The sequence below is a fragment of the Ursus americanus genome, chromosome 18 (assembly GCF_024610735.1).
Source record: "Ursus americanus isolate L20-20 chromosome 18, mUrsAme1.1.p, whole genome shotgun sequence".
Lineage (NCBI taxonomy): Eukaryota > Metazoa > Chordata > Mammalia > Carnivora > Ursidae > Ursus > Ursus americanus.
Genome location: NC_142144.1, coordinates 36,151,721 through 36,176,949, shown reverse-complemented (window position 1 = coordinate 36,176,949; position 25,229 = coordinate 36,151,721). Strand labels below are relative to the sequence as shown.

General features: G+C 48.4%; 2 protein-coding genes across 8 annotated transcripts in view; both read right to left on the bottom strand.

The window, feature by feature from the left end:
• Window positions 1-858: 858 nt before the first annotated feature.
• Window positions 859-15,328, bottom strand: SPMIP6 (sperm microtubule inner protein 6). Of its 2 annotated transcripts, XM_045780505.2 has the most exons (7): window positions 15,103-15,328; window positions 6,447-6,591; window positions 4,236-4,348; window positions 3,216-3,291; window positions 2,771-3,005; window positions 1,453-1,539; window positions 859-1,008 (listed from the first exon to the last, which is right to left on the bottom strand). In XM_045780505.2, the coding sequence occupies exons 1-7, from the start codon at window positions 15,235-15,237 to the stop codon at window positions 903-905; spliced, it is 897 nt and encodes a 298-aa protein (XP_045636461.2). In that variant the 5' UTR covers window positions 15,238-15,328; the 3' UTR covers window positions 859-902. The 2 variants fall into 2 exon arrangements, with proteins under 2 accessions (XP_045636461.2, XP_045636460.2); XM_045780504.2 differs by lacking the exons at window positions 4,236-4,348; window positions 6,447-6,591; window positions 15,103-15,328 and having other exon boundaries at window positions 881-1,008; window positions 2,776-3,005; window positions 3,216-3,371.
• Window positions 15,329-15,801: 473 nt separating this feature from the next.
• FAM219A (family with sequence similarity 219 member A) overlaps window positions 15,802-25,229 on the bottom strand; it is a 51,900-nt gene continuing 42,472 nt past the window's right edge. For 2 of the 6 annotated variants that reach the window (XM_045780298.2, XM_045780300.2), the window contains exons 2-6: window positions 23,194-23,293; window positions 20,309-20,411; window positions 20,002-20,082; window positions 19,306-19,360; window positions 15,802-18,735 (exon numbers count right to left, since the gene is read on the bottom strand). In XM_045780298.2, coding sequence (XP_045636254.1) covers window positions 18,577-18,735; window positions 19,306-19,360; window positions 20,002-20,082; window positions 20,309-20,411; window positions 23,194-23,293 — 498 coding nt within the window. In that variant the 3' untranslated portion in view covers window positions 15,802-18,576. The remainder of the gene's footprint in view (window positions 18,736-19,305; window positions 19,361-20,001; window positions 20,083-20,308; window positions 20,412-23,193; window positions 23,294-25,229) is intronic. The other 4 variants (XM_045780302.2, XM_045780304.2, XM_045780299.2 and 1 more) reach the window with 3 other exon arrangements.

Here is a 25,229-nt window from a genome sequence, read left to right as displayed (position 1 = left end):
ACTTTCCCGCATGGAAAAAGTTCTCTCATATAGAAAAAGGGCAGCGGAGTTCTGGGAGGATCATAGAGGCTCAGTGCAGGGTGGATCCAATCAAAGACCCCACGGAAGGGGCCTAGTTCCACCAGCCAGAAGGCCCAAGTTGTCGGTTCCCACCGGACCAGACCAGTAGTGTCTGAGGTTGGGGACCTCGTATTTTGCAGTGTGCCCGCTGGTCTCACCATGCAACACACACCCCGTGGTGACACCGTTAGAAATGATCGTGCTGTGAGGTAGTGGACGTGCCCCGCCATACTTCTGCTCCCAGGAGGAGTTGGGTGAAAAAATACTAGAGATCCCAGAGATTCCAGAACAACCAACCCCTTATTTCTGGAGGGACAGAGAAACAGGGTTTGCTTTGTAATTGGAAATCTCTTAGTTATGACACCCTCCAAAATTATGTTTTAGACCCTTGGGCTTGGGTAAAGGAGGGCAGCAAGGATGTCAGAACACAGACTTTGTCAGGGCTGTGGTGGAGACTCTGGGAGCAGAGATCAAGAACTTTGGGTACAGGGACAGTCTCTGACTGCAGAATGTAAGACTGTATCCACTGAGATGGGGAGGGGGGAGGGAACATCTAGGTTTGGGGGATACTGAACAAATGTCAGCTGGAGGGCCCTCTTGGGGTGGCCCTGCATGGCTAGGTAGACCCATTAGTTTGGGTGGAGGGAGGACACAGCTATTGTTATGTCAGGAGGGCACTCGGGGCAAGGATGACTAAGAAAATGCACCTCAGTTGGGTTTGGCAGAGGCCTGAGTGACTGGCTCCTCACTGCCAGATCCTGTGGGGTAAGGATGAAGGAGGCGGCCTTTGGGGTGAAGAGTTTATTTACTGCTCAGCCCCCTTGGCCCCGCCAGCCTGGGCTCTACCAGCAGTAGCAGTCAGGATAGGTTTCAGACACAAACTCAGGGTGGACGACATAGTTGTTTCTCTGGGGGCCACCAGTCTTCTTGAAGTGACTTGTGTCCCATCTGTGGGGAGAAATGGGTTAGCCCTTTTGGACCCTCATAGGTCTGATTCCAATTCTCAAAGCTAATCATATCCCAACATTTTGCCCCTAATATTGCCATGCTCCAACACTGACCTCCTGACCTCAGGTTCTACTGTTAAATTTCGGATTCCCAATACTGGCTCACTAACATTAATTTCTTTTCCTTTACTTCAAGCCCTGAACCTAATGCCCTGATTTCTTGACTCTGAGCCCCACTGCCAACCTGTAACCCTTGGAGGCCAGCCTCAGCGCCCTCTCATAGAGGGTCCTCTATTCCCTTGCCAGCTTTCGACGACCCATGACACTAGCGCCCCCTGGTGGCATCTTCCAGTCAGTGCATCGCAGCGGACAGTTCCCGCCCCAACTCGTCCCCGCGTTTCCCCCTGCGCCAAATGCCATTTGCATGTGTTTGCGCCGGACTTACCTAAGGTTCGGACAAGGGTAGTACGACGGCGGGGGAGTTATGACAGCACATTGCATTCCGGACCGGTGCTCGTAGGGCGATACACTCCTGGAGGAGGAAGTGGTGGGCAGGGAGAGGTCGGGCCTCAAAACCCAGATTAAGACTCTGACCGGCTTTTCCCCTCAGGCCTCTTGGCCCTTCAAGACCCCATCCAAGCGTCACCCCTGGGAGGATACCCGAAAGTCCCTATCCTCATTAGGATTCGTTTCCACCGCCCAGGCTGGGCTGTGGGAGTACGCTGGACTCTGGCAAGGATAGGGCTCCAGTCGTTGAAGAGCTGGGAGCCGCCGGGTCCTCTCCATTGGAGGGCAATTATTCCAGCACTAACGACATTTCTAAGGCTCAGGCACTTTCTCGCTCCCCCCTGCCCTTGTGACTGATGAGACTCCGCCTCGCACAATTAATCAGACTTTCTGCCTGGGGAAGGGGGAGGGAATCACCGTGGGGTAGGGGCAGGATCTAGGACTCCCTCCTCCTCCCCTTTCTTTCCTCCGCAAGCTCTCTAAACCCACGCGGACTTCGGAGTTCTCCCAGGCTCCGCCCGCCTTGACTGCCACCTGGTGCAGGAAGGTGGTTGCGCGGCAGTCTGGGTTGCAGCTGAGCGCTCGGGCCTCAGTTTCCTTAGCAGTAATGCGCTAGGCTGTCTACCTTCAGAGGTGGTGCGGGGCTCTAAGGCCAGGACTCCTCCGGTAATGCGGTTAGCATTTCCTTGCTCACATAACACCCGGCAATGACCCTGCCCATTATCGACGGTGACCTGAGACCCAAGAATAGAGGCCTCTTTTTTGAGGACACATGGCACTCCACAGGCTAGAACCTGCGTCTCTAGGGCCGGGTGTCCACGTAGGGAACCAGGTGTGGGAAGGGGATGTGACTGGTGTGTGGGGTTTCTTCCTCAAAAAAACCCCCCAAAACAAAAAACAAGCAAAAAAAAAAAAAAAACAAACTTTCTGGCGGGGCCTCCAGAGCCAGGTTGACCTTGAGCCCAGTTCAGGACCGACAGGGCCGGGAACCTGGGGGAATCTTCGTGCGGGTTTTCCGGTCTCGGTCTCAGGGTCAGCTCAGGCCCCGGGGCCGGAGGGCGGGACAGGACAGCGCCCAGTAAGGGGATTGAGGCGGTGGGAGGCGGGGCAGGATCTGGCATAGAGGCAGGGAAGAGCTGGAACTGGTGAGGGATGGAGCGCGCACAGCTGGGGTAAGGCTGAACTCGGGGGCGGGGGGGGGCGCGGGGGGCTTCTTGGGGGCGGGGCTTGCTTAAGGCGGGAGCGGCCCTGCGAACCTTACAGTCGGCTGCTCTGTGCACAAAGGCCGGAAGCGGCGTTCCGTGCAGGGTGCTCCGGTGGTGTAGTAGTCCATCCCACGAAGACAGTAGTGGCGGCCGGAGCAAGGGCTTTCATAACCCCGGAAGGGCAGGCGGCCGGGCAGAGGGTCCACGCACCCGCATCGGGGCGTGATCTGCGGCAGCGGCTGGTTGCGTGACAGCGAGTTCAACATGTTCACCACCACCTCACGCTCTGCATCCGCGGACCCAAGCCGGGGAGACCCAGATACAGCGTTACAGGAGAGGGAAGAGACAGGGACAGAGATAGAAAGAGATGGAAACAAAAACAGGGACAGATAGAGGAGTCAGGGTTACACCTTCTATATTTGACCTCTGCCGCATCCCCCAGGGCCCATCCCACCGTTCTTCTGGTCTACCCCACTACTGCCCCACCATCTGTTACCGTAGGCGTTGAGTCGTTCCGGCTTAGGAGGGCACTGCAAAGGCATTCCTCGAACAGCTGTCTCCATTCCGGCCTCCTGAAAGTGCCACACATGCTACCTCAAGCTGACCCGGAAGAGTTCCTCCTGTTGGAGGTCCCTGAACACCAGACCAGTCCCAGGCCGTGTCTTCTCCCGCCCACTCGAAGCTCCCCTACTCTCCCAGGCTCTGAGTGTTTAGGGTTGTCACCGGGCAACGCGGTTACTCCGCCTCCTGGGGGCGGGGGGATGGGAAGGGAAGGAAATGGAGCTATAGGGGGATGGGGTCTGGACCTAGGCCTTTGGCACCCCTGCCTCAGCGTTCGCCTTTGATTTTACCTCTCTTTGTCTAGCTGATTCTGCGCAGTTATGCCTTGGAGTGTCTCTAACTGGGGAGAGGTAGTGTCAATATTATAATATTGCCTGCCCATCAGAATCACCTGGAAGACTTGTGAAAAATCCTGATTCTTGAGGAAGTTCTGATGCAAAAGAGTTCAGTTAACCCGAGGTCAGCCATCAGCTACAATTAAGAACCTCTGCTCTGGCCTCTCATCCTCTCAAATTTCCTCTTCCCTCTGGCCTGGGCCTGCAGCTGGGCTCCTTCCTATCTCCTTGAAAGACTCTCCTCTATCTGCACTGTCACTGGTGGCCTGGGTCTCCCTTCTCTTGTCCTTGCTCACATCACAAAGGAGGGAGAGTGGAGCAGGTAGACTCATTAGCCAGACCACGTGGGAAGGGGCCAGGTGGCAAGCTTCAGGAAGGGAGTAAGTCAGGGAGTGCACACTCATTGTATCCCCACAGGGCCCAGCCAGAGATTGGGATCCAGGGGACCCAGGAGCTATTCATATAGCTCCACTCCTGGACTCCTTTGTCTCCTAGAAAATGCAAATCCTAGTTTCACACTTGAGAAAGAGCCCTGGAGCATTGTTGGTGGGAAAGGGATGAGGAACTAATGGTGAAATACCAGTCCCTGTGGTTTAGAAGTGGAGGGAGACAGTAGATACCTTAGGTAGCCGGGGAAGGCATGTGGTATATTTGTTCCAGCCGGTGCAGTTGTAAGGCCCCATCCTCCATATGTTATACCGGTCACCGCATAGGTAGTATGGGTTCCATTTCTCTATTTGATCAGAGGGGTGGAAACACAAGACATTGTTTACTCCTTATTCTACCCCAGGATCTGGGTTCCCCTAGATGTTTCTCCTCTGAGCCCCAGCACAAAACGGGACTCTTACTAATATCCCTCAGGCCAGTCAAGCCCAGCCTGGCCCCAGATTTAGACACTGAGATGCAGCCCATTTCTGACCTAAGGCAAGTTTCTGAGTGGGGTCTGGATCCTCTGAGCTGATCACTGCATCCTCGCACCACCCTCTCTGAATCAGCCAACCTGAAAATGGATCCTCTTCCTATTTCCTCCCTCTCCTCTTCCACATCCAGGTTCCAAAGTTTGCTTATCCTGCCTCCTTAAAATCACTTAACTCTATTCCCTCTTCTAGTCCCCCATGATCTTACCCCTGTATCTCTGTAGTGCCTTAACGAGGAGACAATATCATGTCGTGGTTAATAGAATGGACTTCACAGACATTTGGGGTTCAAATCTCAGCTCTGCCAAATATTAGCTCTGTCTGACCTTGACCGAATTAATTAATTTCACTGTGTCTCAGCCTCCTCAATTTTAAAATGGGGGTAATAGTACTATCTACCTCATAGGGTTGTTGTGAGATTTAAATGAGTTAATACATGTAAAACACTTAGAACAATGCCTGGCACATAGAAAACTATTATTACTATTGGCCTACTAACCTCCCTACCTCCTTTTGAAATTCTACAATCCAATCTGTACATAGATTTTCACAAAAGAAAATCTGACCAAGACATTTCCTTACTTAAAATCCTCCAAAGTCCCACCCACCCAGTCATCTAAGTCTGTTCTGAAGACCTTCCATGATCTACTACCCTAACAGTCTGAAAGAACACATGTGCAAGACACCAGGAAAGGAGGTCTGGGAGCCCTAGAGGAAGAGCAGGTGTGTATATGTGTGGGGCAGGTGCTGGAATTTGGAGTTCTGGATTGATGAGTTGGACATATTAAGTTTGAGGTGTTTGGGGGGAAATTCAGGTAAAGTTGACCATAATCAGATGGAGAGTAGAATTCTAGTGAGAGGTCAAGGGTAGAAATAAAGACTTAAGAGTTGTCCGCTAAAACACCGGTTACATAAAATGGTCTCAGGAGAGGAGTAAAGAGAGAAGAGAGCTCAGATTAGCACCCTGAGGAACCCCACATTTCCAGAGTGGGGGGACAAGAGACCCAGGAAATTGAGGCATCAGAGAAGCTAAGGAAGGAAGGAGTATCAAGAAGTAGAGAGTGGTCAGAGTGAAATGGATAGTGTAGGTCTCAAAAGGTAAAGATTGAAGAGTCCCATGGATGTGGTAATTAGAACTACACAAGAGCAGTTTAAATGTTTGGATGTAGGAGCTGCAGACTCCCAATTTCAATTGGATAAATATTTATCATCAATTAATTCAATAAACACTTATGAGGCCTGGTTATACTAGATGGAGGGGCACAGCTGTGAATAAAACAAGACTCTGTTCTTTCGGAATGTACAGTGAGACGTCACAAACACCTAACCAAGTGGGAAAGATAATTTCTCATAAGGGGTAACAAGGAGTGAGGAAGTAGAGACAGTGAGTATAGACTATGTTTCTAAGAATCTTGGCTGTGAAGGAGAGGAGCAAAAGAGAATTTTTAGGCAGGAAGGGGTTAGAAAAGGCTCCAGGTCAAGGGGAAAGAGGTGTGGTGGGGCAGAGAGATGCTGGAGAGATGGAGAAACTGATGGAACAGGGTCACTAAAAAAATGGGAAAAGATGGCCCTGGAATATACCTGGAGGGATTTGTTTGGAAGAGTTAATACTCCCTCCATCTCTCTAGGGAAAGGACCCAGGCCTCTTTCAGTTCTTTGGCAAAAATGGGAAACTCCCAAAAGGCAGGGCCTGGATCTCCTCCTCCAGGGTCAGGGTTAGTGTCAGGTCCTGTGGTTGGGAGTCAAGCTTGAGTGGAGATGATTGGAGAAGCCCAGATTGTGGGTGGGTGGGTGGGGATAAAGTTGGTATGGGATCAGGGTGGAGGCCAGAATTCAAGTTGGGCTGAGGTTAAGGGTCATTCTTGAAATCTCTGAGTGGGGTCATTGTTGGGTAGGTAAGGGGTGAGGTCCTACCTTCCTCTTGACAGAGCCAGTATTTCTCAGGAAAGTAGGGGTGGCCTGGTATAGAACCCTTATAACTGTAGTCCTGCACAGCACATTTGACCATCTTCTGCAGGGCTTCAGGATCCACGTGGCGCTGCATGGTCTGAGTCAGGCCCTGGGCAAGGGAAGAGGAGAGGAACTGACTAGATGCATAAAGGCCCCAGCCTTGGTGTCTTGCTGGACTCAGATCCAGCCCCTATTGAGAAAGTCAGCCCAGTTGGGTGTCCTCCTGATGTCAGAGGGATCCCCATGCCAGTCTTGGCCCCTCTGCACTGTTCTTTGTTTGAATCACACTTTCTTCCTTTCTTTCTATCCAAGGCTAGGGCTTACAGCCAGGCATTTGTCCTCAGAGTGCTTTTCTGATGTTCTCATTTCTGTCCTTTTCTTGACTGGGAGCTCTTTAAGGGCAGAGCTGGGTGTTCCTGTTTTCTTGCAGACTGTGTGCTATCTGGGAGCAGGCCCTGGGATCCAGCTACCTTACGCAGATGTTTTGGAAGGGAGTGCGCTCTGGGAATTTGGCACCTTGAAGGGGATGAAGGATGGGGCCAGAGGGACACCTAATTTAAAATCTAATTCTCTGACTCCTTCCTGACCCTGATTCTACTGTGGCTCTGATCTTGACACCAATATCACCCTTGACCCTGACACTCTCTTTGCCCTCATTCTTATCCTACCCTGACCTTTTTCCTGATCTTGGTTCAGCCCCTGGTTCCTCTGTTTCTTGGGGTTTACCTTGTCTTATCTCCTTCAATCCCTTGTTGGGCTAGATCTGTGTGATTCCTGAGTAAGACCTACCTCTGGAGCTCCCTTGTCCTCAGCTGATGGAAGAATGCCAAGTTAGTTATAAACCAATAGATCGCTGCAAGCAGCTGGTGTGAAAAGGCAGCTGGGTCACAGGGGTGGGACACCCAGCAAAGTCAGAGACTAGAAAGGACTTCCTCATAGTGGGCAGCAAGGTGCTGGGATGGAGCCACTGCTACCCACATTTCCCTCTAATGATCTAAAGGGCAAAAGCTTCTCTTGGCCAAGATAAGACCTGGTGCCCCTACTGCCCTGAAAGCCCCTCAGCTGAGGAGTTTGTTGGATCTTTGTGCCCAGCTGAGGTTTTATTTTGTGGGCAGATCCTGCACAGTCATACTCCATATGGGTGAAAGAGCCGCATGACTTGGCATTCTCTTGACCTTTACACATAGACACACGCACACCCTGTCACTTAGAAGAACTCATAGACATCATCAGTTTTCCCTTTAGAGGCTTTCCTCAGATGTCTGTATCTTTGATTGTCTGCTCATGGTTATGAGTAGGAGACTAAAAAAAGCTTATTGGAGGCTTTGAGCTGTGGGTGGGCTTTGTCAACCTAGAGCATCATTGTAGGATGGTCTGGCTAAACTATTTTTGTCAAATTCTGTCAGTATCTGTAGGTCTTCCCTCTTGGGCTGATCAGATCCTTCAGAAGAGCCTCTCAGTCTTTGGCCTACGGGTAGTGGCCTGGCTGCCAGTGTTCTGAGAATCTATGGAGAAGAGGGGTACTGGGGGGGGGGGTTGGCATTCGGTAGGTGGAGGTTAACCTCTTTTCAGTATGGTACCGTGCCCTCAGCTGGGCCTGGTATCCCCAGTCCTGAGATCCTTGCCAAAAAATTAGCCTTCTGAGTTTTGCAGAGATGAGGCGGGCAGTCACCCCATGGCATGGAATAGAAGAGGGGATTAGTGGGTTTAACTGCTTTAAAAAAAAAAAGATATTATTTATTTATTTGAGAGAGAGACAGAGAGCGTGCCCATGAGTGGGGTGAGGTGGTGGGAGGGGGAGGGGCAGAGGGAGAAGCAGACTCCCCTCTGAGCAGGGAGCTGGATGCGGGGCTTGATGTGATACGGGGCTCAGTTGAGGGGCTGGATCCCAGGACCCCTAGATCATGACCTGACCCGAAGGCAGCCGCTTAACTGACTGAACCACCAGATGCCCTGGTTTAACTGCTTCTTAAACAGCTTTCAAATCATCCTTATTTTAGCTGTGGTCCTGTCCTATCTTCAGTTCCGGAGAAGCCTAGTATTATCAATTCCTGAGCCTTTTTGAAAATTCTGCAGTTTGTTTTTTTTGTTGTTGTTGTTTTGTTTTGTTTTTTTTTTAGAGACAGCCAGCGAGAGAGGGAACACAAGCAGGGGGAGTGGGAGAGGAAGAAGCAGGCTCATAGCAGAGGAGCCTGATGTGGGGCTCCATCCCATAACGCCGGGATCACGCCCTGAGCCGAAGGCAGACGCTTAACCGCTGTGCCACCCAGGCGCCCCAAAAATTCTGCAGTTTTAACTTGAATTACGTCTTGTGTTTCCCACTGCTGGCTTTGGATTCAACTTTCTCAGATCTGCTCTCAGGTACTATTTATTGATCGTACTTTTTAGCCTCTGAAATTTTGTAGCCATTGTCCTTTCTCTCTCACTAGTCTTGTGAGTTTATGTGTCAAATATCCATTTACAGGAGTTTTAGAGGGTTTCAGGAGAGAGTCAAAATACATAGGTTTAATTTCAACCCAGAAAATTATAGTTGTATATTCTATGTACTAATCCTTTGTCAATTACATGTTGCAAATATATTCTCAGTTTGTGGCTTGTATCTTTATTTTCTTTATAGTGTCTTTTGATGAAAAGAAGTTCTTAATTTTAACATATGTGAATTTATTAATCTCTTCTTTTATGTAGTACTTTTGTGACTTGTTTAAGAAATATAGCCATACTCTCAGGTAATGGAGATAACGTCCAATATTTTCTTCTAAAAGCAAATAGTTTTACTTTCCATAGTTAAGTCTTTAATCTGTCAGGAGTTGCTATTGGTGTGAGTTAGGGATCAGTTTTCTTTTTATCCATCTGGATAACCAATTGTCCCATTGAACAGTCTATATTCTATGTGACTCTAGATCTCAGGGTCATGAGTTTGAGCCCCATGTTGGGTGTAGAGAGTACTTAAAATGAATAAATAAATTAAAACTTTAAAAAAATAAAATAATGTTTCCTAAATATTTGCTATTGAGGTTAAGAAATGTGATTGGCTTTTTATCTTATATTCACCCAACTTTCTAAATTCTTGTTCTAATAATTTGTAGATGCTATGTACACAACTGTATTGTCTGTGAATAATAAGTTTTTTGTATTCCTTTCTTACCCTTGTATCTTACATGATACTGTTTTCCAAAATACAACTTATCCGATATTGTTAACTATTTTCCATTGACATTGGTTGCTTAAATTTAACTCACGTTTACCAATTTCTTAGCTCCCCATTCCTTCTTGCATCTCAGACCTTCCTTTTGTGATCACTTTCCTTTTCCCAAAGTATATCCTTTAGAAATTCCTTTATTACAGTTCTGATGGTAATAAACATTTTCATTTTGTTTGCCTGTAAATGTCTTTATTTTTCTTCTGTTATTGAAAGAAAGATACTTTGGGTGCCTGGGTGGCTCAGTCAGTTAAGTGTCTGCCTTCGGGTCAGGTTGTGATCTCCAGGTCCTGGGATCCAGCCCTCTGTTGCGTCAGGCTCTCTGCTCAGTGGGAAGTCGGCTTCTCCTTCTCCCTCTGCCCCACTCCTGCTCATGTGCTCTCTCTCTCCCAAATAAACAAATAAAATCTTAAAAAAAAAAAAAAAAAGAAAGAAAAAAGAAAAGAAGACACTTTGAAAACAATTTTTCTCTGCCTGTTTTTAAGGTCATCTCTTAAGCTGGTGTTGGGCAGTTCCACTGTGAGGTACCTATGTGTGAAATTCCTTCTATTTATTCTATATCTGTGGATTCATTTCTTTCATTAGTTCTGGAAAATTTGGAGACTTTTTCTCTTCGGATAATGCCTATTCCCCTTTCTGCTCTTTCCTTCTGGTACTCTGAGTAGATGTGTATGAGATCTTCTCCTTTTGTCTTTCATATTGCTTAATATTTCTTTCATATTTTTTAACCACTCGGTCTCTGTGCTGCATTCTGGGAAATTTCTTTCACTCTTTCATTTCACTAATACTCTTTTTTAAAATTTTAATTCCAGTTAGTTAACATACATTGTTATATTAGTTTCAGGTGTACAATATAGTGATTCAACAATTCCATACATCATCCAATGCTCACCACAAGTGCACTCCTTAATCCCCATCACCTATTTCACCCATCCCCCCTCCCACCTCCCCTCTGGTAACCATCAGTTTGTTCTCTATCGTTAAGAATCTGTTTGTTGGTTTTTCTCTCTCTCTCTAAGATTTTATTTATTTATTTGAAAGAGAGAAGGAGAGTGCATGGGCAAGGGGAGGGGCAGAGAGAGAGAGAAGGAGTAACAGACTCCGCTGCTGAATGGGGAGCCTGACATGGGGCTCAATCCCAGGACTCTAGGATCATGACCTGAGTCAAAGGCAGATGCTTAACCAACTGAGCCACTGAGGCACCCCTAGTCTCTCTCTCTTTTTTCCCTTTCCTCATTTGTTTTGTTTCTTAAATTCCACATGAGTGAAATCATATGGTATTTGTCTTTCTTTGCCCAACTTATTTCACTTAGCATTATACTCTCTTGCTCCATCCATGTTGTTGCAAATGGCAAGATTTCATTCACTTTTTATGGCTGAATAATATTCCATCGTGTATGTGTATATATATATATATGTGTGTGTGTATATATATATATATACACACATATATATGTATACCTCATCTTCTTTATCCCTTCATCAATCAATGGACACTTGGGCTGCTTCCATATCTTGGCTATTGTAGATAATGCTGTTATGAACATAGGGGTTCATGTATCCCTTTGAATTAGGGTTTTTGTGTTCTTTGGGTAAATACCTAATAGTGAGATAGCTAGATTGTAGGTAGTCCTATTTTTAACTTTTTGAGGAAATTCCATACTGTTTTCCAGAGTGGCTGTACTAGTTTGCGTTCCCACCAACAGTGTAAGAAGGTTCCCCTTTCTCCACATCCTCACCAACACCTGTTGTTTTCTTGTGTTGTGGATTTTAGCCATTCTGACAGGTGTGAGGTGATAGCTCTTTGTAGTTTTGATTTGCATTTCCCTACTGGTAAGTGATGATGAACACCTTTTCATGTGTCTGCTGGCCATCTGTATATCTTCTTTGGAGAAATATCTGTTCATGTCTTCTGCCCATTTTATTTTATTTGAGAGAAAGAGCATGGGGGAGGGCAGAGGGAGAGGAAGAGAGAATCTTAAGCAAGCTTCCCACCCAGCACACAGCCCAATGAGGGACTTGATTTCACGACCCTGAGATCATGACCTGAGACGAAATCAAGAGTCAGACACTTAAGTGACTGAGTGACCCAGGCGCCCCTCTTCTGCCCATTTTAAAAATTGGATTATCTGTTTTTTGGGTGGTTTTGAGCTTTATAAATTCTTTATATATTTTGAATACTAACCCTTTATCAGATATATCATTTGCAAATATCTTCTCCCATTTGGTAGGTTGCCTTTTAGTTTTGTTGATTGTTTCCTTTGCCATGCAGAAGCTTTTTATTTTGATACAGACTAATAGTTTACTTTTGATTTTGCTTCCCTTGCCTCAGGAGACATATCTAGAAAAAAGTTGCTACAGCCAATGTCAAAGAGGTTAACAATATTTTTTTCTTTCAGTCCATGAGCAAGGAATGCCTTTCCATTTCTTTGTGTCATCTCACTGACACTCTAATCTGCCCTTTGACCCATCTACTGAGGTTTTGGTTTTAACACCTATATTTTTTTATTTCTAAATTTTCTATTCATTTTTTTACATTTGTCTGGTCTTTCAAAAATATAATCACTTGTTGCTTGCTCATGTCGATGATTTCACTTTATTTTTAAAAATTCATGATAATTATTTTGTATTCTTAACTGTTAATTCCAATATCTGAAGTCCTTGGAGGTTTTAGTCTGTTGTTCGTTGTTTCTGCTGACAGTCATATGGTGGTTTGCTTATATCTCTTATTGCGAACTCAGATTTGATTGGCCTTACTCTGAAGGATACCTGGAAACCTACATTAAGGTTATTTTCCACTACAAAGGATACACATTCACTGTGTATGCGTGTGTGTTTGTGTACATGCACACGTATGTTTGTGGTGGGGGCAGGGAGCCAGAGATCACTAAACTTTCTGGTTCATTTTGGAGTTTAAGGTTTAGTTTCTTCACCTCACTTAAGGCTTAAACTCCTGCTTGTAGTGCTGATATTGGCATTCATTCTCAGGGCATCCTAAGTATACTTACCATTCACCTCCATGAGAGTCCAGAAAAAAAAATAATTTTTATGCAAGACTTAGTTGTTTTGAAGCAGGAGAGTCCTTGAGAGTTTCTAGATCAGCATACTGCCAGAAGCAGAAGCCTTTCCTTCATTCATAATCCCACTGCTGTCTGGCTTTCACTCCTCTCCACTCACTGAAGCTGTCTGGCCAGATTGCTAAGGGTTCTTACATCCAAGAGATCCATGTCTGTGTTGACATTTGACACTGACCTTTGTCTATAATGCTGTCTTTATTGGTTTCTCTTTGATTTTCATCCTATCACCCTGTCTCCTTTTATGGCTTTTCTTCCTTTACTTACCTCTTAAATAATCTGTATTTTCCAAAGGCCATCCTTGACCTCTTTCTTATGTTTCCTTGGCAATCTCATACACTCCTATGACTTTAACTACTGCCTGTATGTTGATGATTTCAAAATCTGTTATCTGTAGCCCAACCCTTTTCCCTTTGCTTCAGATAAGTATATCCAGCGACCTACCAGATATTTCCTGTTAAGTCCTCAAATATTTTTGTCCCAAAATGAACTCTAAATCTTTTTCTAATCTGCAATTCCAAATCTCCAAACTACTATTCTTCTAGTTGCCAGAGCCCTAAACCCAGGAGTCATGCTAACCTCTCCTCTCTTCTTTATACCCAGATGGTTACCAGGATCTATTGATTTACTCTTAAAATTCCCTCCTATTGAATGAATGTCAAAAAGCAGGCAGGCACTCTCGTATTTTTCTGGTGGGCATGTAAATTGTTATAACCCTTATTACAGCAATTTGAAGTGTATACAAAAGTTTTCGAAGTGTGCATATCCTTTCTCCCAAAAATTTCATGTCTAGTAATTTATCCTAAGGAAATAGTTGATGTCTACAGATGTACGCAAATGATTATACTAGCAACATTTTGTAAATGATCTAAATTTCCAATAAGATTCCTTAAATATATTTTGGTACATTCGTAAAATAAAACACCATAGTCATTAAAGTGACATTATAGAATATTTTCACACACGAAAAATGTACCCGATATGTGGTTATATGCAAAGAGCAAGATTCCAAAATGCTAGTATACAATGTAATGCCATATTCATAAAAAATGTTTGCTTCCTAAGATGGCATATAATAATAAATTAACAATGGTTAATTTGGGTAGTGAGATCAGAGGCCTTTTTTTCTCTGTGCTTCTCTGAGTTATCCCATTTTCTGCATTGAGCATATATTTATTTCATAATTATAAACACTATTTAAAAAATTCTCTCCTATTCAAAAAATTCCCTTTTCACTGCCACAGTCTCTCCTTATCTCTCATCTACACCCTCCTCCCTTATCCTTCACCACCTTACTGGGCTTCCTGCCCTGAGCCTCAGCCCCTCCAATCTCTTCCCACTGTGGCTCCTCTCACCATTGGGCTAGCCTTTCCCTCTGCTCCAGTTATTAATTCCTGGTGGACCCCTCTCCCTAGGCTCCCCTCTCCCCTGACTCCTTTCTGTTGGAAGCCTCCACCATCAGGATGTCCTAGTAGCCCTGCCCTTCAAGAACCAGGAATGCTCTCCCTTTTCCAGCTCTTGTATCAGTACATCCACTGGGCAACCCTATTTTGTTCACTTGTCTGCCGGGAGCTCTTCACAGGCACAGCCTGGCCTTTCGTTGTTGTATCTGCATTGTGCCTGGCACATGCAGATACTCACCATTTGTTGGATGGTACATACAGATAAATTCCCTTTGGCAGAGTTACAAGTAGAGTCACAGATCTCGTCTCCATTTTGTGAAAGCTGTACAGACCCACTTGGCCCCTCATCTTCAAGTACAGACATACAGACACAAGAAGACTATGATATATATGCATGAAAACATGACAATAGCACATTTTCTGGCATACTCCACAGGCAGCCTCAGGGCCTTTGCATTTTCTGATCACTCTGCCTGGAACCCTATTCTGTCAGCTCTTCACGGGGCTAGTTCTCTCTTATCTTTCCAGTTTCTACTCAGTGTCACCATGAGAGAGAGGTGTTCCATGACCTCCCTATTTAAGTAGCTCTGCCTAGTTACTTGCCATTTCCATTACCCTGTTTATTTCCTATACAGCATTTTGGATAATTTCTAAAACTTGTTTATTTCTTGATAATTATCTGTCTCTCTCCACTCCTACCCTGGGGGAGTAGGAGGGCACCATGAGGGCAGAATTTTGTATTATTTTATACATTATTATAAATTCCATGCCTAGGCAAATGAATAAAATACATACATGCATGCGTGTGCACGTGCATGCACACGCACACACACACAGCTACAAATAATTACAAACACATAATGACAACCACACACTACCAGTCATTCAGACACACATGACCATACACTCTGGCCTGCCTGCCCACCCACCCAGCCTCTACTTACCGGCGTCACAAACTTGTTGGCTTCCCAGGCCCACAGAGGTGGGTCTTTATAGACCTCCTTGATAGAGGTAGGAGCCCTGTAGGAGTCACTGTAGGTGCTGATGGGGGTCTTGGTCTTGCGGGAGAAGAGGAACATAGTGAGGTCTAGGGGATGCCGTGGTGGGCTCTACCTACCAAGGGCTCCTGTAAGACATCAGTGACCACCCCCTCTCCCAGAAAGCCCACACCTCCAGCCTGGCCAGTGCCCCTAGCTGCTGTGACGCCCTCCTATGGAGGATCTCTCAGCTGCCCTCCTTCACAACCTTCCTGCTCATACCCCACCCTGCTTCCCCCTCTAGGATGGGCACTGCCCATTATGATATCACCTGGCTCAGCCCCATCCCTGGGGAGGTGAGGAAATCCAATTCCCTCCCTACCCCCAGCCTCCTCCTGCCTCGAGCCTCTCAAAAGAGTCCAATTTCCAAGAGTTCAGAGGGTCCCTGGAGATCATCTAGGCCAAACTTCTCACTTTGATGAAGAGAAATGGAGGTTCCGAGGATTCAAGTGACTTGTCCAGGGTCATGCAGCAGGTCAGTGGCTGGGCTGGCCTGGCCTGGGAACCCATGAGTGGAAGCAGAGTGAAATGTGTATCCGAGAATCAGTTCTCTCCCCTTCCCAGCCCACCTGCCCCTTGCCCACGACCCAGGTAGGGAGCTGAGGCTGGCTTGTTTGATGCTTTTAATATCATTATTTGTGTTACACGATACACAACCAAGGATGATGGTCAATACTGCGATGGAAATGTTAAAAAAAATATTATACACGGCTCATGTCTTCCACACACCTTCCTGGAAATAAATTAGTGAGCACGGAGAAACCTGGCTGATTGGCAGCCAGGGCTGAGGGTAGAGGGAGTGTTAAGGCGGTATCTACAAGGGGGAAGGATGACGGGGGGCAAGCTAAGGCCTCAATCCCTCCCTTCCAACACTCCAGAAGGAGGGACCCACACACTCTCCTAGACCCAGAAGGTGCTGGCTACCAGCTTCCTACTTCTCTCCACCACTTGTATACTGCCTCAGTTGGAAGCCCTTGCCTGCCAGGGAACTAGTGTGTCCTGTGGATGGGGAGCTTTTCCCTGGTTCCTCAGGGCCAGAGAGGTCAAGCAGTGGGCCAGTCATAGAGCAAGTCAGCAGCAAAGGCAGTAGTCTAAATGAGCCCTCGTGGGGGCCCTGCCCGGAAAAGAGGAGGGACCCATGTTCTAGAAGGGTGAGTCAGGGAGCCCAGGGTAATGATAGTAGTGGTAGGAAGCTTGGCTGTGGGGCCCAGCTGATGGAATGGGGATGCTGACCGGGGTGACAGAGAGAGGTTCAGATGAGGGCCAGTATGGACCTTGTAGGCCCTGCAGGTGCCTTCTTTGTCCTTGCTTTCCTTTGGTGTTTTCTCATCACCTAACCAGGGTCCCTGCACGAGAGGAGGTAAGGGAGGGTGGAGGAATTGAGGGTAGAGAGCTGCACCTCAAAACTTTGGAGTTGGCAGCCTGGGGGTGTGGTGCATGGAGAGGCACTACCTTTCCTAAGCCAGCAGCCTTTTTCTCTCTTCTCACTCCCTTCTCCCCCCCACCTTTCAGCTCCCATCTCCCAGGAATGGCATCCAGAGAGTGGGCCAGGGGGGTGTCCTCTGCTCGCTTACACCACGCGAGTGGTATATATGAGAGTGGATACAACAGCATGTGTGGGTTGTCAGCATGGAGGAATGGGGAGTGTACACCCTGGTCCTGGGATATGGGGTTTGTGAGGCATAAGACCTGAGCAGTCTTAGGCTCTCTGTGCTTTCATATTTCTTCACATGGGGGCAGGTCTCTATTGCCTAGTCCAGGGATGGGGGGGGCTTGGTCACTTCTTCCCTCTCGATTTTCATCCTCAGCTTTCCTGCCCTCTCCCCCACCACCAGCACCAGCAGCAGAAGCAGCAGGATACACATTCTGACTCACATATGCCGCAGAGAGCGACACACACAACATATACCCCCCACATATATGTTCACAGAATACGCAAGTATTCCCAGATAGATCCCAAACACACAGATGTCCCTTTGGAACTTCCCTTCTCCTTTCCACACAGGCACACAACTCAGGAAGCCCCTCAGGTGTGTTCAAAGACACACAGAGACCTGCCTACACACTCCACAGAAATTCCTATGAAGAAATTCCTTCAGGTTTGAAAAGACGTTAAAAGTAATTTCAGACACGGCTCATTTTACAGTTGAGGAAACTAAAGCTCAGAGAACACAAGTGCTTGTTGAGATCGCAGAGAGTGCTAGCACGATGGCCACAACCCAAGCTCCTGACTCCCAGGCCAAGGCTCTCAGCCCACTGTTGAGCAGCCTCTCACATCGCTAACAGACTACACACTTTCCCACCATGGACACTCGCATCCATGACAGAAACAGACATCTGGAGAGACAGGCCCAACACAGAGACACAGACACACAACCTGACAGCCTCAGACACACACACATTCTGCCAAGTTCTCCCTACCATACACATGCAACCACTGTTTTCTCCTAAGCTTGCCTCCTTGAAGATTCTTCTGCGAAGCGATGTCTGGAATCTTGGGCTGGAGAGAGATGGGAATGGGGCATTCAAGGCCGGCCCTACCTCCTGCTTCCAGCCTGGGATGGAGACCAATGAACGGAAGCGTGGGGGGTTACAGGAGTTGGCAGAGAAATAGATGCACTGGTTGGGGGTGGGTGAGGACAGATCATATCACCCCAAACTGGCCTGTCTCTGAGGCCCATCTTATCCTTCTCCACAACCCAGAGAGCAAGGAACAGGGTGAATGGGGCAAAGAGGAGGAAGAAGGCAGTGAGGCAGTGATACTATGTGGGGGTGGGGAGGTGGGGGGGGGAGGGCAGTATCCCACTAGGCAGCCCTGCCAGGCTTCCCATCTGGACAGGAGGGGGAGACAAATAGTTATATGGGCCGGCAGGGGGCATGTGGAAGGGGCTCTGAGGTGCTGGGCCCTGCTCCCACTGCCCTGGGCCTTTCTCCCTCCCAGCCCCTTTCCTTGTCTCAGGCTGGGGCTGGGGGGCTCATGGCTTCACTGGGGCGGGGCCAAGCCCCTGGCTTTGTGATCCCTACCCCCACTCATTAGTGTTGGCCTCCCTGCTGTCTAGTCCTTCCTCTCCCCCACCAGACTGCAGCTTCGGGGAGGGGGGCAGGGTGCTGGGCAAGGTCCCCCAAGTAACTGAACAAACAGCCCCCAGCGCTCCTCAGCCCCCGGGGTGGAGAAAGACCCGGTTTTGGTTTCTCCGGCTCCATGAACACACAGAGGTACACGTCCTACCATAGGAGGAAGCAATGACTGTTACGAGGTTGGCGGCTGTAGGGGGCACAGGGGCCGGGGGCAGGCGGACAAGCTGGGGAGGGGTTGGCCCCTGCCCTGTCCGACCTGGCCCACGGGGGCCCTGCCCCGGGCGGCCGCAACGGCCCCGCCCGCTACTGAATGTGGCAGGCGGTAGAGGACGTGGCCTGGCAGCACATGCAGGTGGGGTTCACGGACTTGGGGGGGATGAGGTCCAGGTCTTCGTCATCAGGGATCTCGTCTAACCGGTAGCCATCCTTCAGCAGCTGGATGTTCAAATCTTGGTTGATCTGCTGTAGACAAAGGGGAGGGAGGTGAGGCTCAGGCTATCTGGAGGCACCACCCACAGCCGGACCACATCCCCAGGCCATCTGCACCCTGTTCAGTCCCCTCCCAGGTTACCAAAAGGCCAGGCTTTGCCCCTTCTTAGGCCCCAGCCTCAGCTCTAGCCTCACTTCCTTACAAGTACATTCTTGAGGCCCTGCCTCTTTACAAAGGGCATCCCATTCTAAGGGCAACTTCTGCCTCTATTTGGCTGGCCCCTATTTCAGGCCTAGCCCCATTAAGTATCGCCTAGATTTCACACTCCATTCTGTTTAGGAGCCCTGTTCTAACCACAGGCTTAAGCCTTGCCCCTAAAACTGGGCTCCCCCCACTTGAGGCCAGTGTCTAACAGCCTCCAGGTTCTTTCCGACACTGTCCCATCCCAGGCCCCACCCCATTATGCCCTGTCCCCATGGGGCTCCACCTAGTTTTGCCCATTGCTTCTCTCAGGGTGCGATTTGGTGTTGGCCCCACCCCTTTTCCTGGATGAAGGTGGACCTGCTCAGGTGTGTCTAGGGTCCTAAGGAGTGGGGCCTCACCTCAGCAGAGGAGTAGCCAGAGGAGGAGTATCTGGACATGTCAAAGTCATCATCGCTGATAGTGGAAGAAAAAAGACAGAGAAGTGATTCTCTGATATTAAACAGAGAACTCCCTGTACCCCGCCCCCTACCCCAACAGTCTATACCTTCCCCCTCCCCCACACTTGCAAGTAAACAACAGATCTAAATAAAAGATTGTGCTTGCTGTGCAAATGCCCAGGTTCCCTAGCCCCGCCCTTCTAAACGAATTGCCACCTTTAACCTCCTTCTAAACAGAGCTGTTACATCCCTCACCCCAATTCCTCTCACCTTTTTTCTAGGCTCAAATCCCCCTGACTTGTTGGGTTTTCCCAAAGTTCAAGGGTAGCCAGGTGCGTTCCCAGCAGTAGGGCTCCTCCCTTAGACGGAGCAGGACATTGGACATTGCATGAGGGCCCAGTCAGGGGGCAGTGATTGCATCAGTTGTGCCAGGACAGCATCAGACTGTGCCAGTCTCCTTTGCCTCTCTGCTCTTTCCTACTGCCGGATTAAAAAATTCCATTCCCTGGGGATTCATCCTTGGAGAGCTCCTGGCTGTCTGAGGAACACCCCACATCCCAGTTCTGACAGTATAGCAGGTGTGGCCTGTAAAGACCACTTGTACGTTCATACAGGTTCCTGTGGCTTGCCCGGCTGCCCCAGCATCCCTGTACACACCTGTCCGTGTCAAGGGCTACCAGTGGCTTCTCATCTGGGCTCTGGTCAAGCGAGGAGTAGCCTTTATTGGGGACGACCAGCCTGGGTAGAAAATTTAGGGGATTGGATTGGCAACTGGAGCGCATAGCCTGGTGAGGAACTGGATTGGGCCCTGACCCACCACTTCCCCCTGCCCCTTGGATTCTGTTGAGACTCTCTCCTCTCAGAAAGGAGCTGGGCCTGAGGAGGGAGGGAAGAAGGAGAGGCGTAGGACCAGCAAAAATAGATGTTGACTGGCAGGGTCCAGGTGGGGTAGGGGGGCCTCTACCTTGTCCGGGCCATGACATTGTTCTTCTTGGGTTGCTGGTTGACGGGGCTACCCATGCTGCCATTCTTCAGGGAGCCCTTCCGGGCCAGCTCCCGCTGCTTCTCTGCAGGAGAACATGGGAAGGAAGCTGTGTCCTGCTCCCAGGGCCACCCTACCTTACTGCTCAGGACTGACTGGGCTGGGCCTCCATTGTGAAACCCCTTGCTTCTCTAGGAACTGAAGCAGGGATCCCAGCTCCAGGCCCTGCTGCTTGGTGGAGGCCGTTTTGGCCCCGTACAATCTGAGGCAGGTAGTAAGAGGCAACAGGAAGAGGCTGACCCCTGTCTTCCAGAAGCTGTACTCCCATGTGGGGCAGTTAGTGTATGCTTGATGCCACAGAAAGGCTGGAGAGGGAGTAAGGAAGCAGAAGGATGGAGAAGTCAGGGCTTCTTGCAGGTGATACCCTGAGCTGGAGAGAGGTGGGCATTGTAGGAAGGAGGGATAGCATATATAAAAATGCATTTACAAGTGAGCAAAATAAGTATGCATCCAGATGGGATGGAGGGGTGAAGTTGGAGGGAGGTCAGGTTGGGAAAATAGAATACATTTATTCAGTCATTTATTTATTCACTATTCACCAGTATGTCTTAGGTCCTGTGTTAAGGGGTTGGGGGCTCCCTCTGGTTACAAACTCAGAGCTCGAAGGCCTTGAATGCCAGATAAAGGAGCTTGGGATTAATGCAGAAGCCAAACTGAAGTTGTGGAATGGGAGGGGAAGAAAGGGGCTAGCAGGGTAAAGGGCAAGAGGCTGGGGAGCTCCCCTGGCTATGCTTGTGCCAGCCTGTGAGTTCTCCAAGGCTCTAGAGTCTACCAGATCTACAGGGCTGGCCACCAGGTGACCCACTGTCTGGTATGTGCCACTGTTACCAGTAGCCAGTTGCTGCCTGGGCCCTGGAGGGGGACTGCCTACCCTTTTCTACTCATCTTAAGCACAGATGTGGAAAAAGGGACTGTTGGGTGGAGAGGGATGCTAGGGGAAAGCTCTCATAAAATAACCACCAGCTCCAGAGAGGCAGGGACTTTCCAGGATGGAATGGGACTATGACTCTGAAATTTCCCCTGACCTCCACGTCTCTTAGTTTCTTGTCTCTCAGTCTCTGACCCTCTGTCTTTGCCACTGCTCCGCTGACTCTAGTTTTTTCCAGCTTCTTTCCAGCCAGCAGCAGCTGCCATTGCCACTCCAAGACTCTAGGGGGTGCAATTTGCCTGAAAGTTCCCAGTGGTGATTTTCCTTAGTGCAACTGGGACAAGGTTCTGAGTTTTCATGAGGAGCTTTGGTGGTAATATAATGGGGAGGAAAAAGGTGTTATTTTAAAAGCATGTTGGAATTGTTTGAAACAGTGAAAAAAAAATACAAACAATAAACTGGCAAAACCAAACTATGGACTACTATGCAACCATTTAAAAGTCTGAAGTCATTCTTTATATATGGACATTGCCAGGGGCTCCAAGGCATTAAATGGAAAACAAAAACAAAAACAAAGTTTCAGAAAATGTGTACAGTATGATACCACTTATGTTAAAATATAAAATAAAACAAGAAAAACTAAAAAAGCTTACAGTGATTATCTCCGGGGAGGAGAACGTTGGTGGAGGGGGGAGTAGAAAGAGAAGGTACACTTGTTAAAATACTTGTATTGTTAAACAATAATAAATAAAACTGGCTGCAGTTTGCATCTGGTGTCTTAGGAAGATGAACAAATTCGCCTGAGAGAACTGCTCTCTTGTTTAGAAAAACAGCCTGAGGAGATCCCTGGATGTGGTCTGGAATGAAAGAAGCAAGATAAAAAAAAAAAAAAAAAAAAAAAAACACCCCCATACACACCACAAGAAAAGAAAACAAACAAACAAACAAACAAACAAATAAAACTGAATAAAAGAATAGGACTCTGTGAAAAGGAGCTCCAGCAGCTACAGAGGGAAAAGGTTTTACAACAGATGGAAAAAAGTTCCTAGGAGGAGGGGTCCAGTATTTAGTGGGCAGCCAGAGTCTGAGGAGAAAATGGCCAAGAGGGTAGCAGGGATGGCAGAAGAGTTTTAAAGGATAGTGATGAGTTGTATTTAACTGTAAACTGTTTCCTGGATGCACTGTGCTGTAATTCTTCTTCATGAAACCGTAAGTCTGTTATATGCAGCGGCCTTTAGTGAGTGAAATTTTGGCCCCTGAAGGGAGGAGGGCAGTGTCTGGCACAGGGTGAAGTGCGAAGAGCAGCTGCGGGAGCTATGGGCAGTGGTTGGGAGCCAAGTGGCTTCAAAGAAGCAGGCTGCTTCTGACTGACTTTGGAATGGACATGAAATAAACCCCCAAAGGAAAGGTGACCCTGGAAAGGGGGTAGGGAGATATTTGGGCTTACTAAAAAACCAAGGGAAAGCTCCCCAAAACCGGAGTCAACCAGGCCCTGAGATCTCTAGATGGGTGAGGGAGGAATAGGGAGAAGATTTCGGCTTCTAGGTTTTGGGATCCTCATTCCTTTCTACCCCTCAAACATAATAACTGACACCCCATCTCTAAGGCAGTTTCCTCCCAGCCTGGCTGGTCCAGTGTTTGATGGGACTTCTAACCCTCTCTCTGGGGTGCCATGGTTTTATCCCTGAAGCTATCCCCTGGAAAACCTGGAGTCTTCTTGGCTTTAGAGATGCTTCCTAGAGCTTTGGGTCCTGCAGAGAATTGTAACTTCCCTCTTTGCCTTGCAGGAGATAAGGTGTCTGGCAGTGCAAATGAGATGGTGGCTTGAGTCTTGGAATCATCTAGTCTGAGTTGGTTTATTTGTGCCACCTCATTGCAGACCCAGCCCAGAGCACCTTGTCTACTTCCCACATCTCCCTCACCCCCCAGACACACTCACCCAGCTTCACTTGGAGCGGGGATGGTTTGTAATTCATGGCTACTGACTCACCCTCCCGGGCGTCACAGTCCCCGTCTGAGATGGAGGCGGCGGCTGGGTCCTGTGGGGAGAAAGCAGAGTGACAGAAAGTTGTTAGGTAGTGAATATATGGGGCTGCTCTCAGTCCTGAAGCTGGTCTTCCCACCCATCATCTGGGGGCATTCACCCCTAGCAGTAGACAGGTAATTCAAGGAAGGAAAGGCAAACCCATATATGCTGGAAGGAAGACCCTGAACCGGGTAAAAAAGCTGCAGATCTCAGCCCCACTTACACCCACCTAGGTGTCTGTCTTCAAAGACCTGTGTGAGCCAGCCTCCCCCGAGAAAGCCTATCATGACTCCTTAAACCCACAGGATCTCCCATACTAGTTGTGCTGTTCCTTAGGGGCCTTCCTGTATACTTATTTGGAAAGGTCTTTCTAGGTTCCTGTGAGTTTAATGCTGGATTAAGGTTAGAGTAGATGCTCCCTAAGACAGGCCTTCTCTCCTTCTGCTTTCTCTAGCATTGGATGGATCCCTTCACTGGATCCACAGAACTAACTGGCCAAGCCAGGCCAGACTTCAAGACTATAGCCAATGGGCAAAAGAGTTCTCATGAGAACTTCTTCATTTCACAGATGAATCCTAAAGAGTGTCTCCTGAAAGGTTGGCTGGGTATGGTAGGTGAGAAGATGAATAATGGCAAATCAGCTGGTGACCAGTTAGTCCTGTGCTACTCGGTAATCTAGCCTCACTGTTTCCTCCAAAACACCCCAAACCTCTGCTACAAGGTCCAAGGCCCTGGACCACCCTACTGTAGTCAGTTGGAAGGGGCTACAGTCATGCACTCCCTGAGAGACTGATGACCAACCACTGATACAGGTACTGCCACTCTAGGCATCTGCCAGGATTAAAGAATGGTAAGTCCAAGGTCAGAACTGCAGAGCAGACCCAAGGCTCTGTCTGTTCTGCCTCTGGGGGTGCAGACAGCAGACAGACAGGTAGAACGCTCCAGAATTGGCCCCGCAGTGTCAGGCCCAGGGATCTGAGTGACCCAGCAAGGGAAGGACATAAAACCATGATGGTGGCTTCTGTTCTCTTTAGAATGAGGCAGTGGGGATGAAAACAAGCTCATCATTAAGCAGAAAGGAAAAAGTCTAGAATGTTTGGGAGGGAAATCCTGGCCTTGCCTGTGTTCTTTCAGGCCATCCAGAGTACAAGACCCTGGGTGGGCTCTGTTGCCACAGTGGCTTATGAGTTCCTGAGGGCAGAACCTGGGCCTCTGTTCTCTGCTCTGAACCGCACCCCTTAGCTAGGATGGTAGGGGGTAGGGCACAGAACAAGCGGGGTGCTGCAGTGCCCCTGCATCTTGGGCAGCTTCCCATGCTGCAATCCTCTCCAATCCTTTTTTCTCATCCTCCTTTGTCTCAGCTCCTCCTGAGAGACTCCCTAATGGACAGCATTTGTCCCATGCAGACTTGGGCCCTTACATGCCTCTCTGTGGCCAAAACAGCCTTGAGGTGCTACCTGCAGGGAGCATGAAGCCCTGACAGCGGGCGTCTGGCTTTCCCCCTAGGCCACAGGTAGGACTCACTCCCAAAGCAGCTTGAGGGATGACTTCTCAAAGGGTAAAGCCCATAAACATGCCTGTGGGATCCTACCAGGAAAGCACTGGCACCTTTCCAATTTCCTTAGTCACATTACTTTTTCTGTAGCATTTCTCACATGAAACACATACCATATTCATTTGGATATGGTTTCCTCTTCTGGCTTTGAGGACACTGTGATCCTTGGCTCATGTTACCTCTTTAACCATCAGTTTTTACTCCTCCCACAGCCCTTTGTCTCCTCAGCAGGTTCTGGCCCTCAGCCCGCCTCTCTCCTTGGGAAGCCTGATGTCTCCTACAGTTTAGAGTAACATTTTTACATTGGTGACTTCTAAATCTATGGCCTTCCCAATCATGCATCTTCTCTGGAACCCTCCACCCCATCCATCCATGTAAACCTCACTGTCCTTTC

Bases quoted from the DNA above. Each gene is read 5' to 3' on its own strand.
- SPMIP6 (XM_045780505.2), bottom strand. From the start codon at position 15,237: ATGTTCCTCTTCTCCCGCAAGACCAAGACCCCCATCAGCACCTACAGT. The intron at 6,592-15,102 runs GTAAGTAGAGGC...TCCCTTGCCCAG, and splicing joins CCAACAAGTTTGTGACGCCG to GGCCTGACTCAGACCATGCA. The intron at 3,292-4,235 runs GTATCTACTGTC...TGGCACTTTCAG, and splicing joins GCCTTCCCCGGCTACCTAAG to GAGGCCGGAATGGAGACAGC.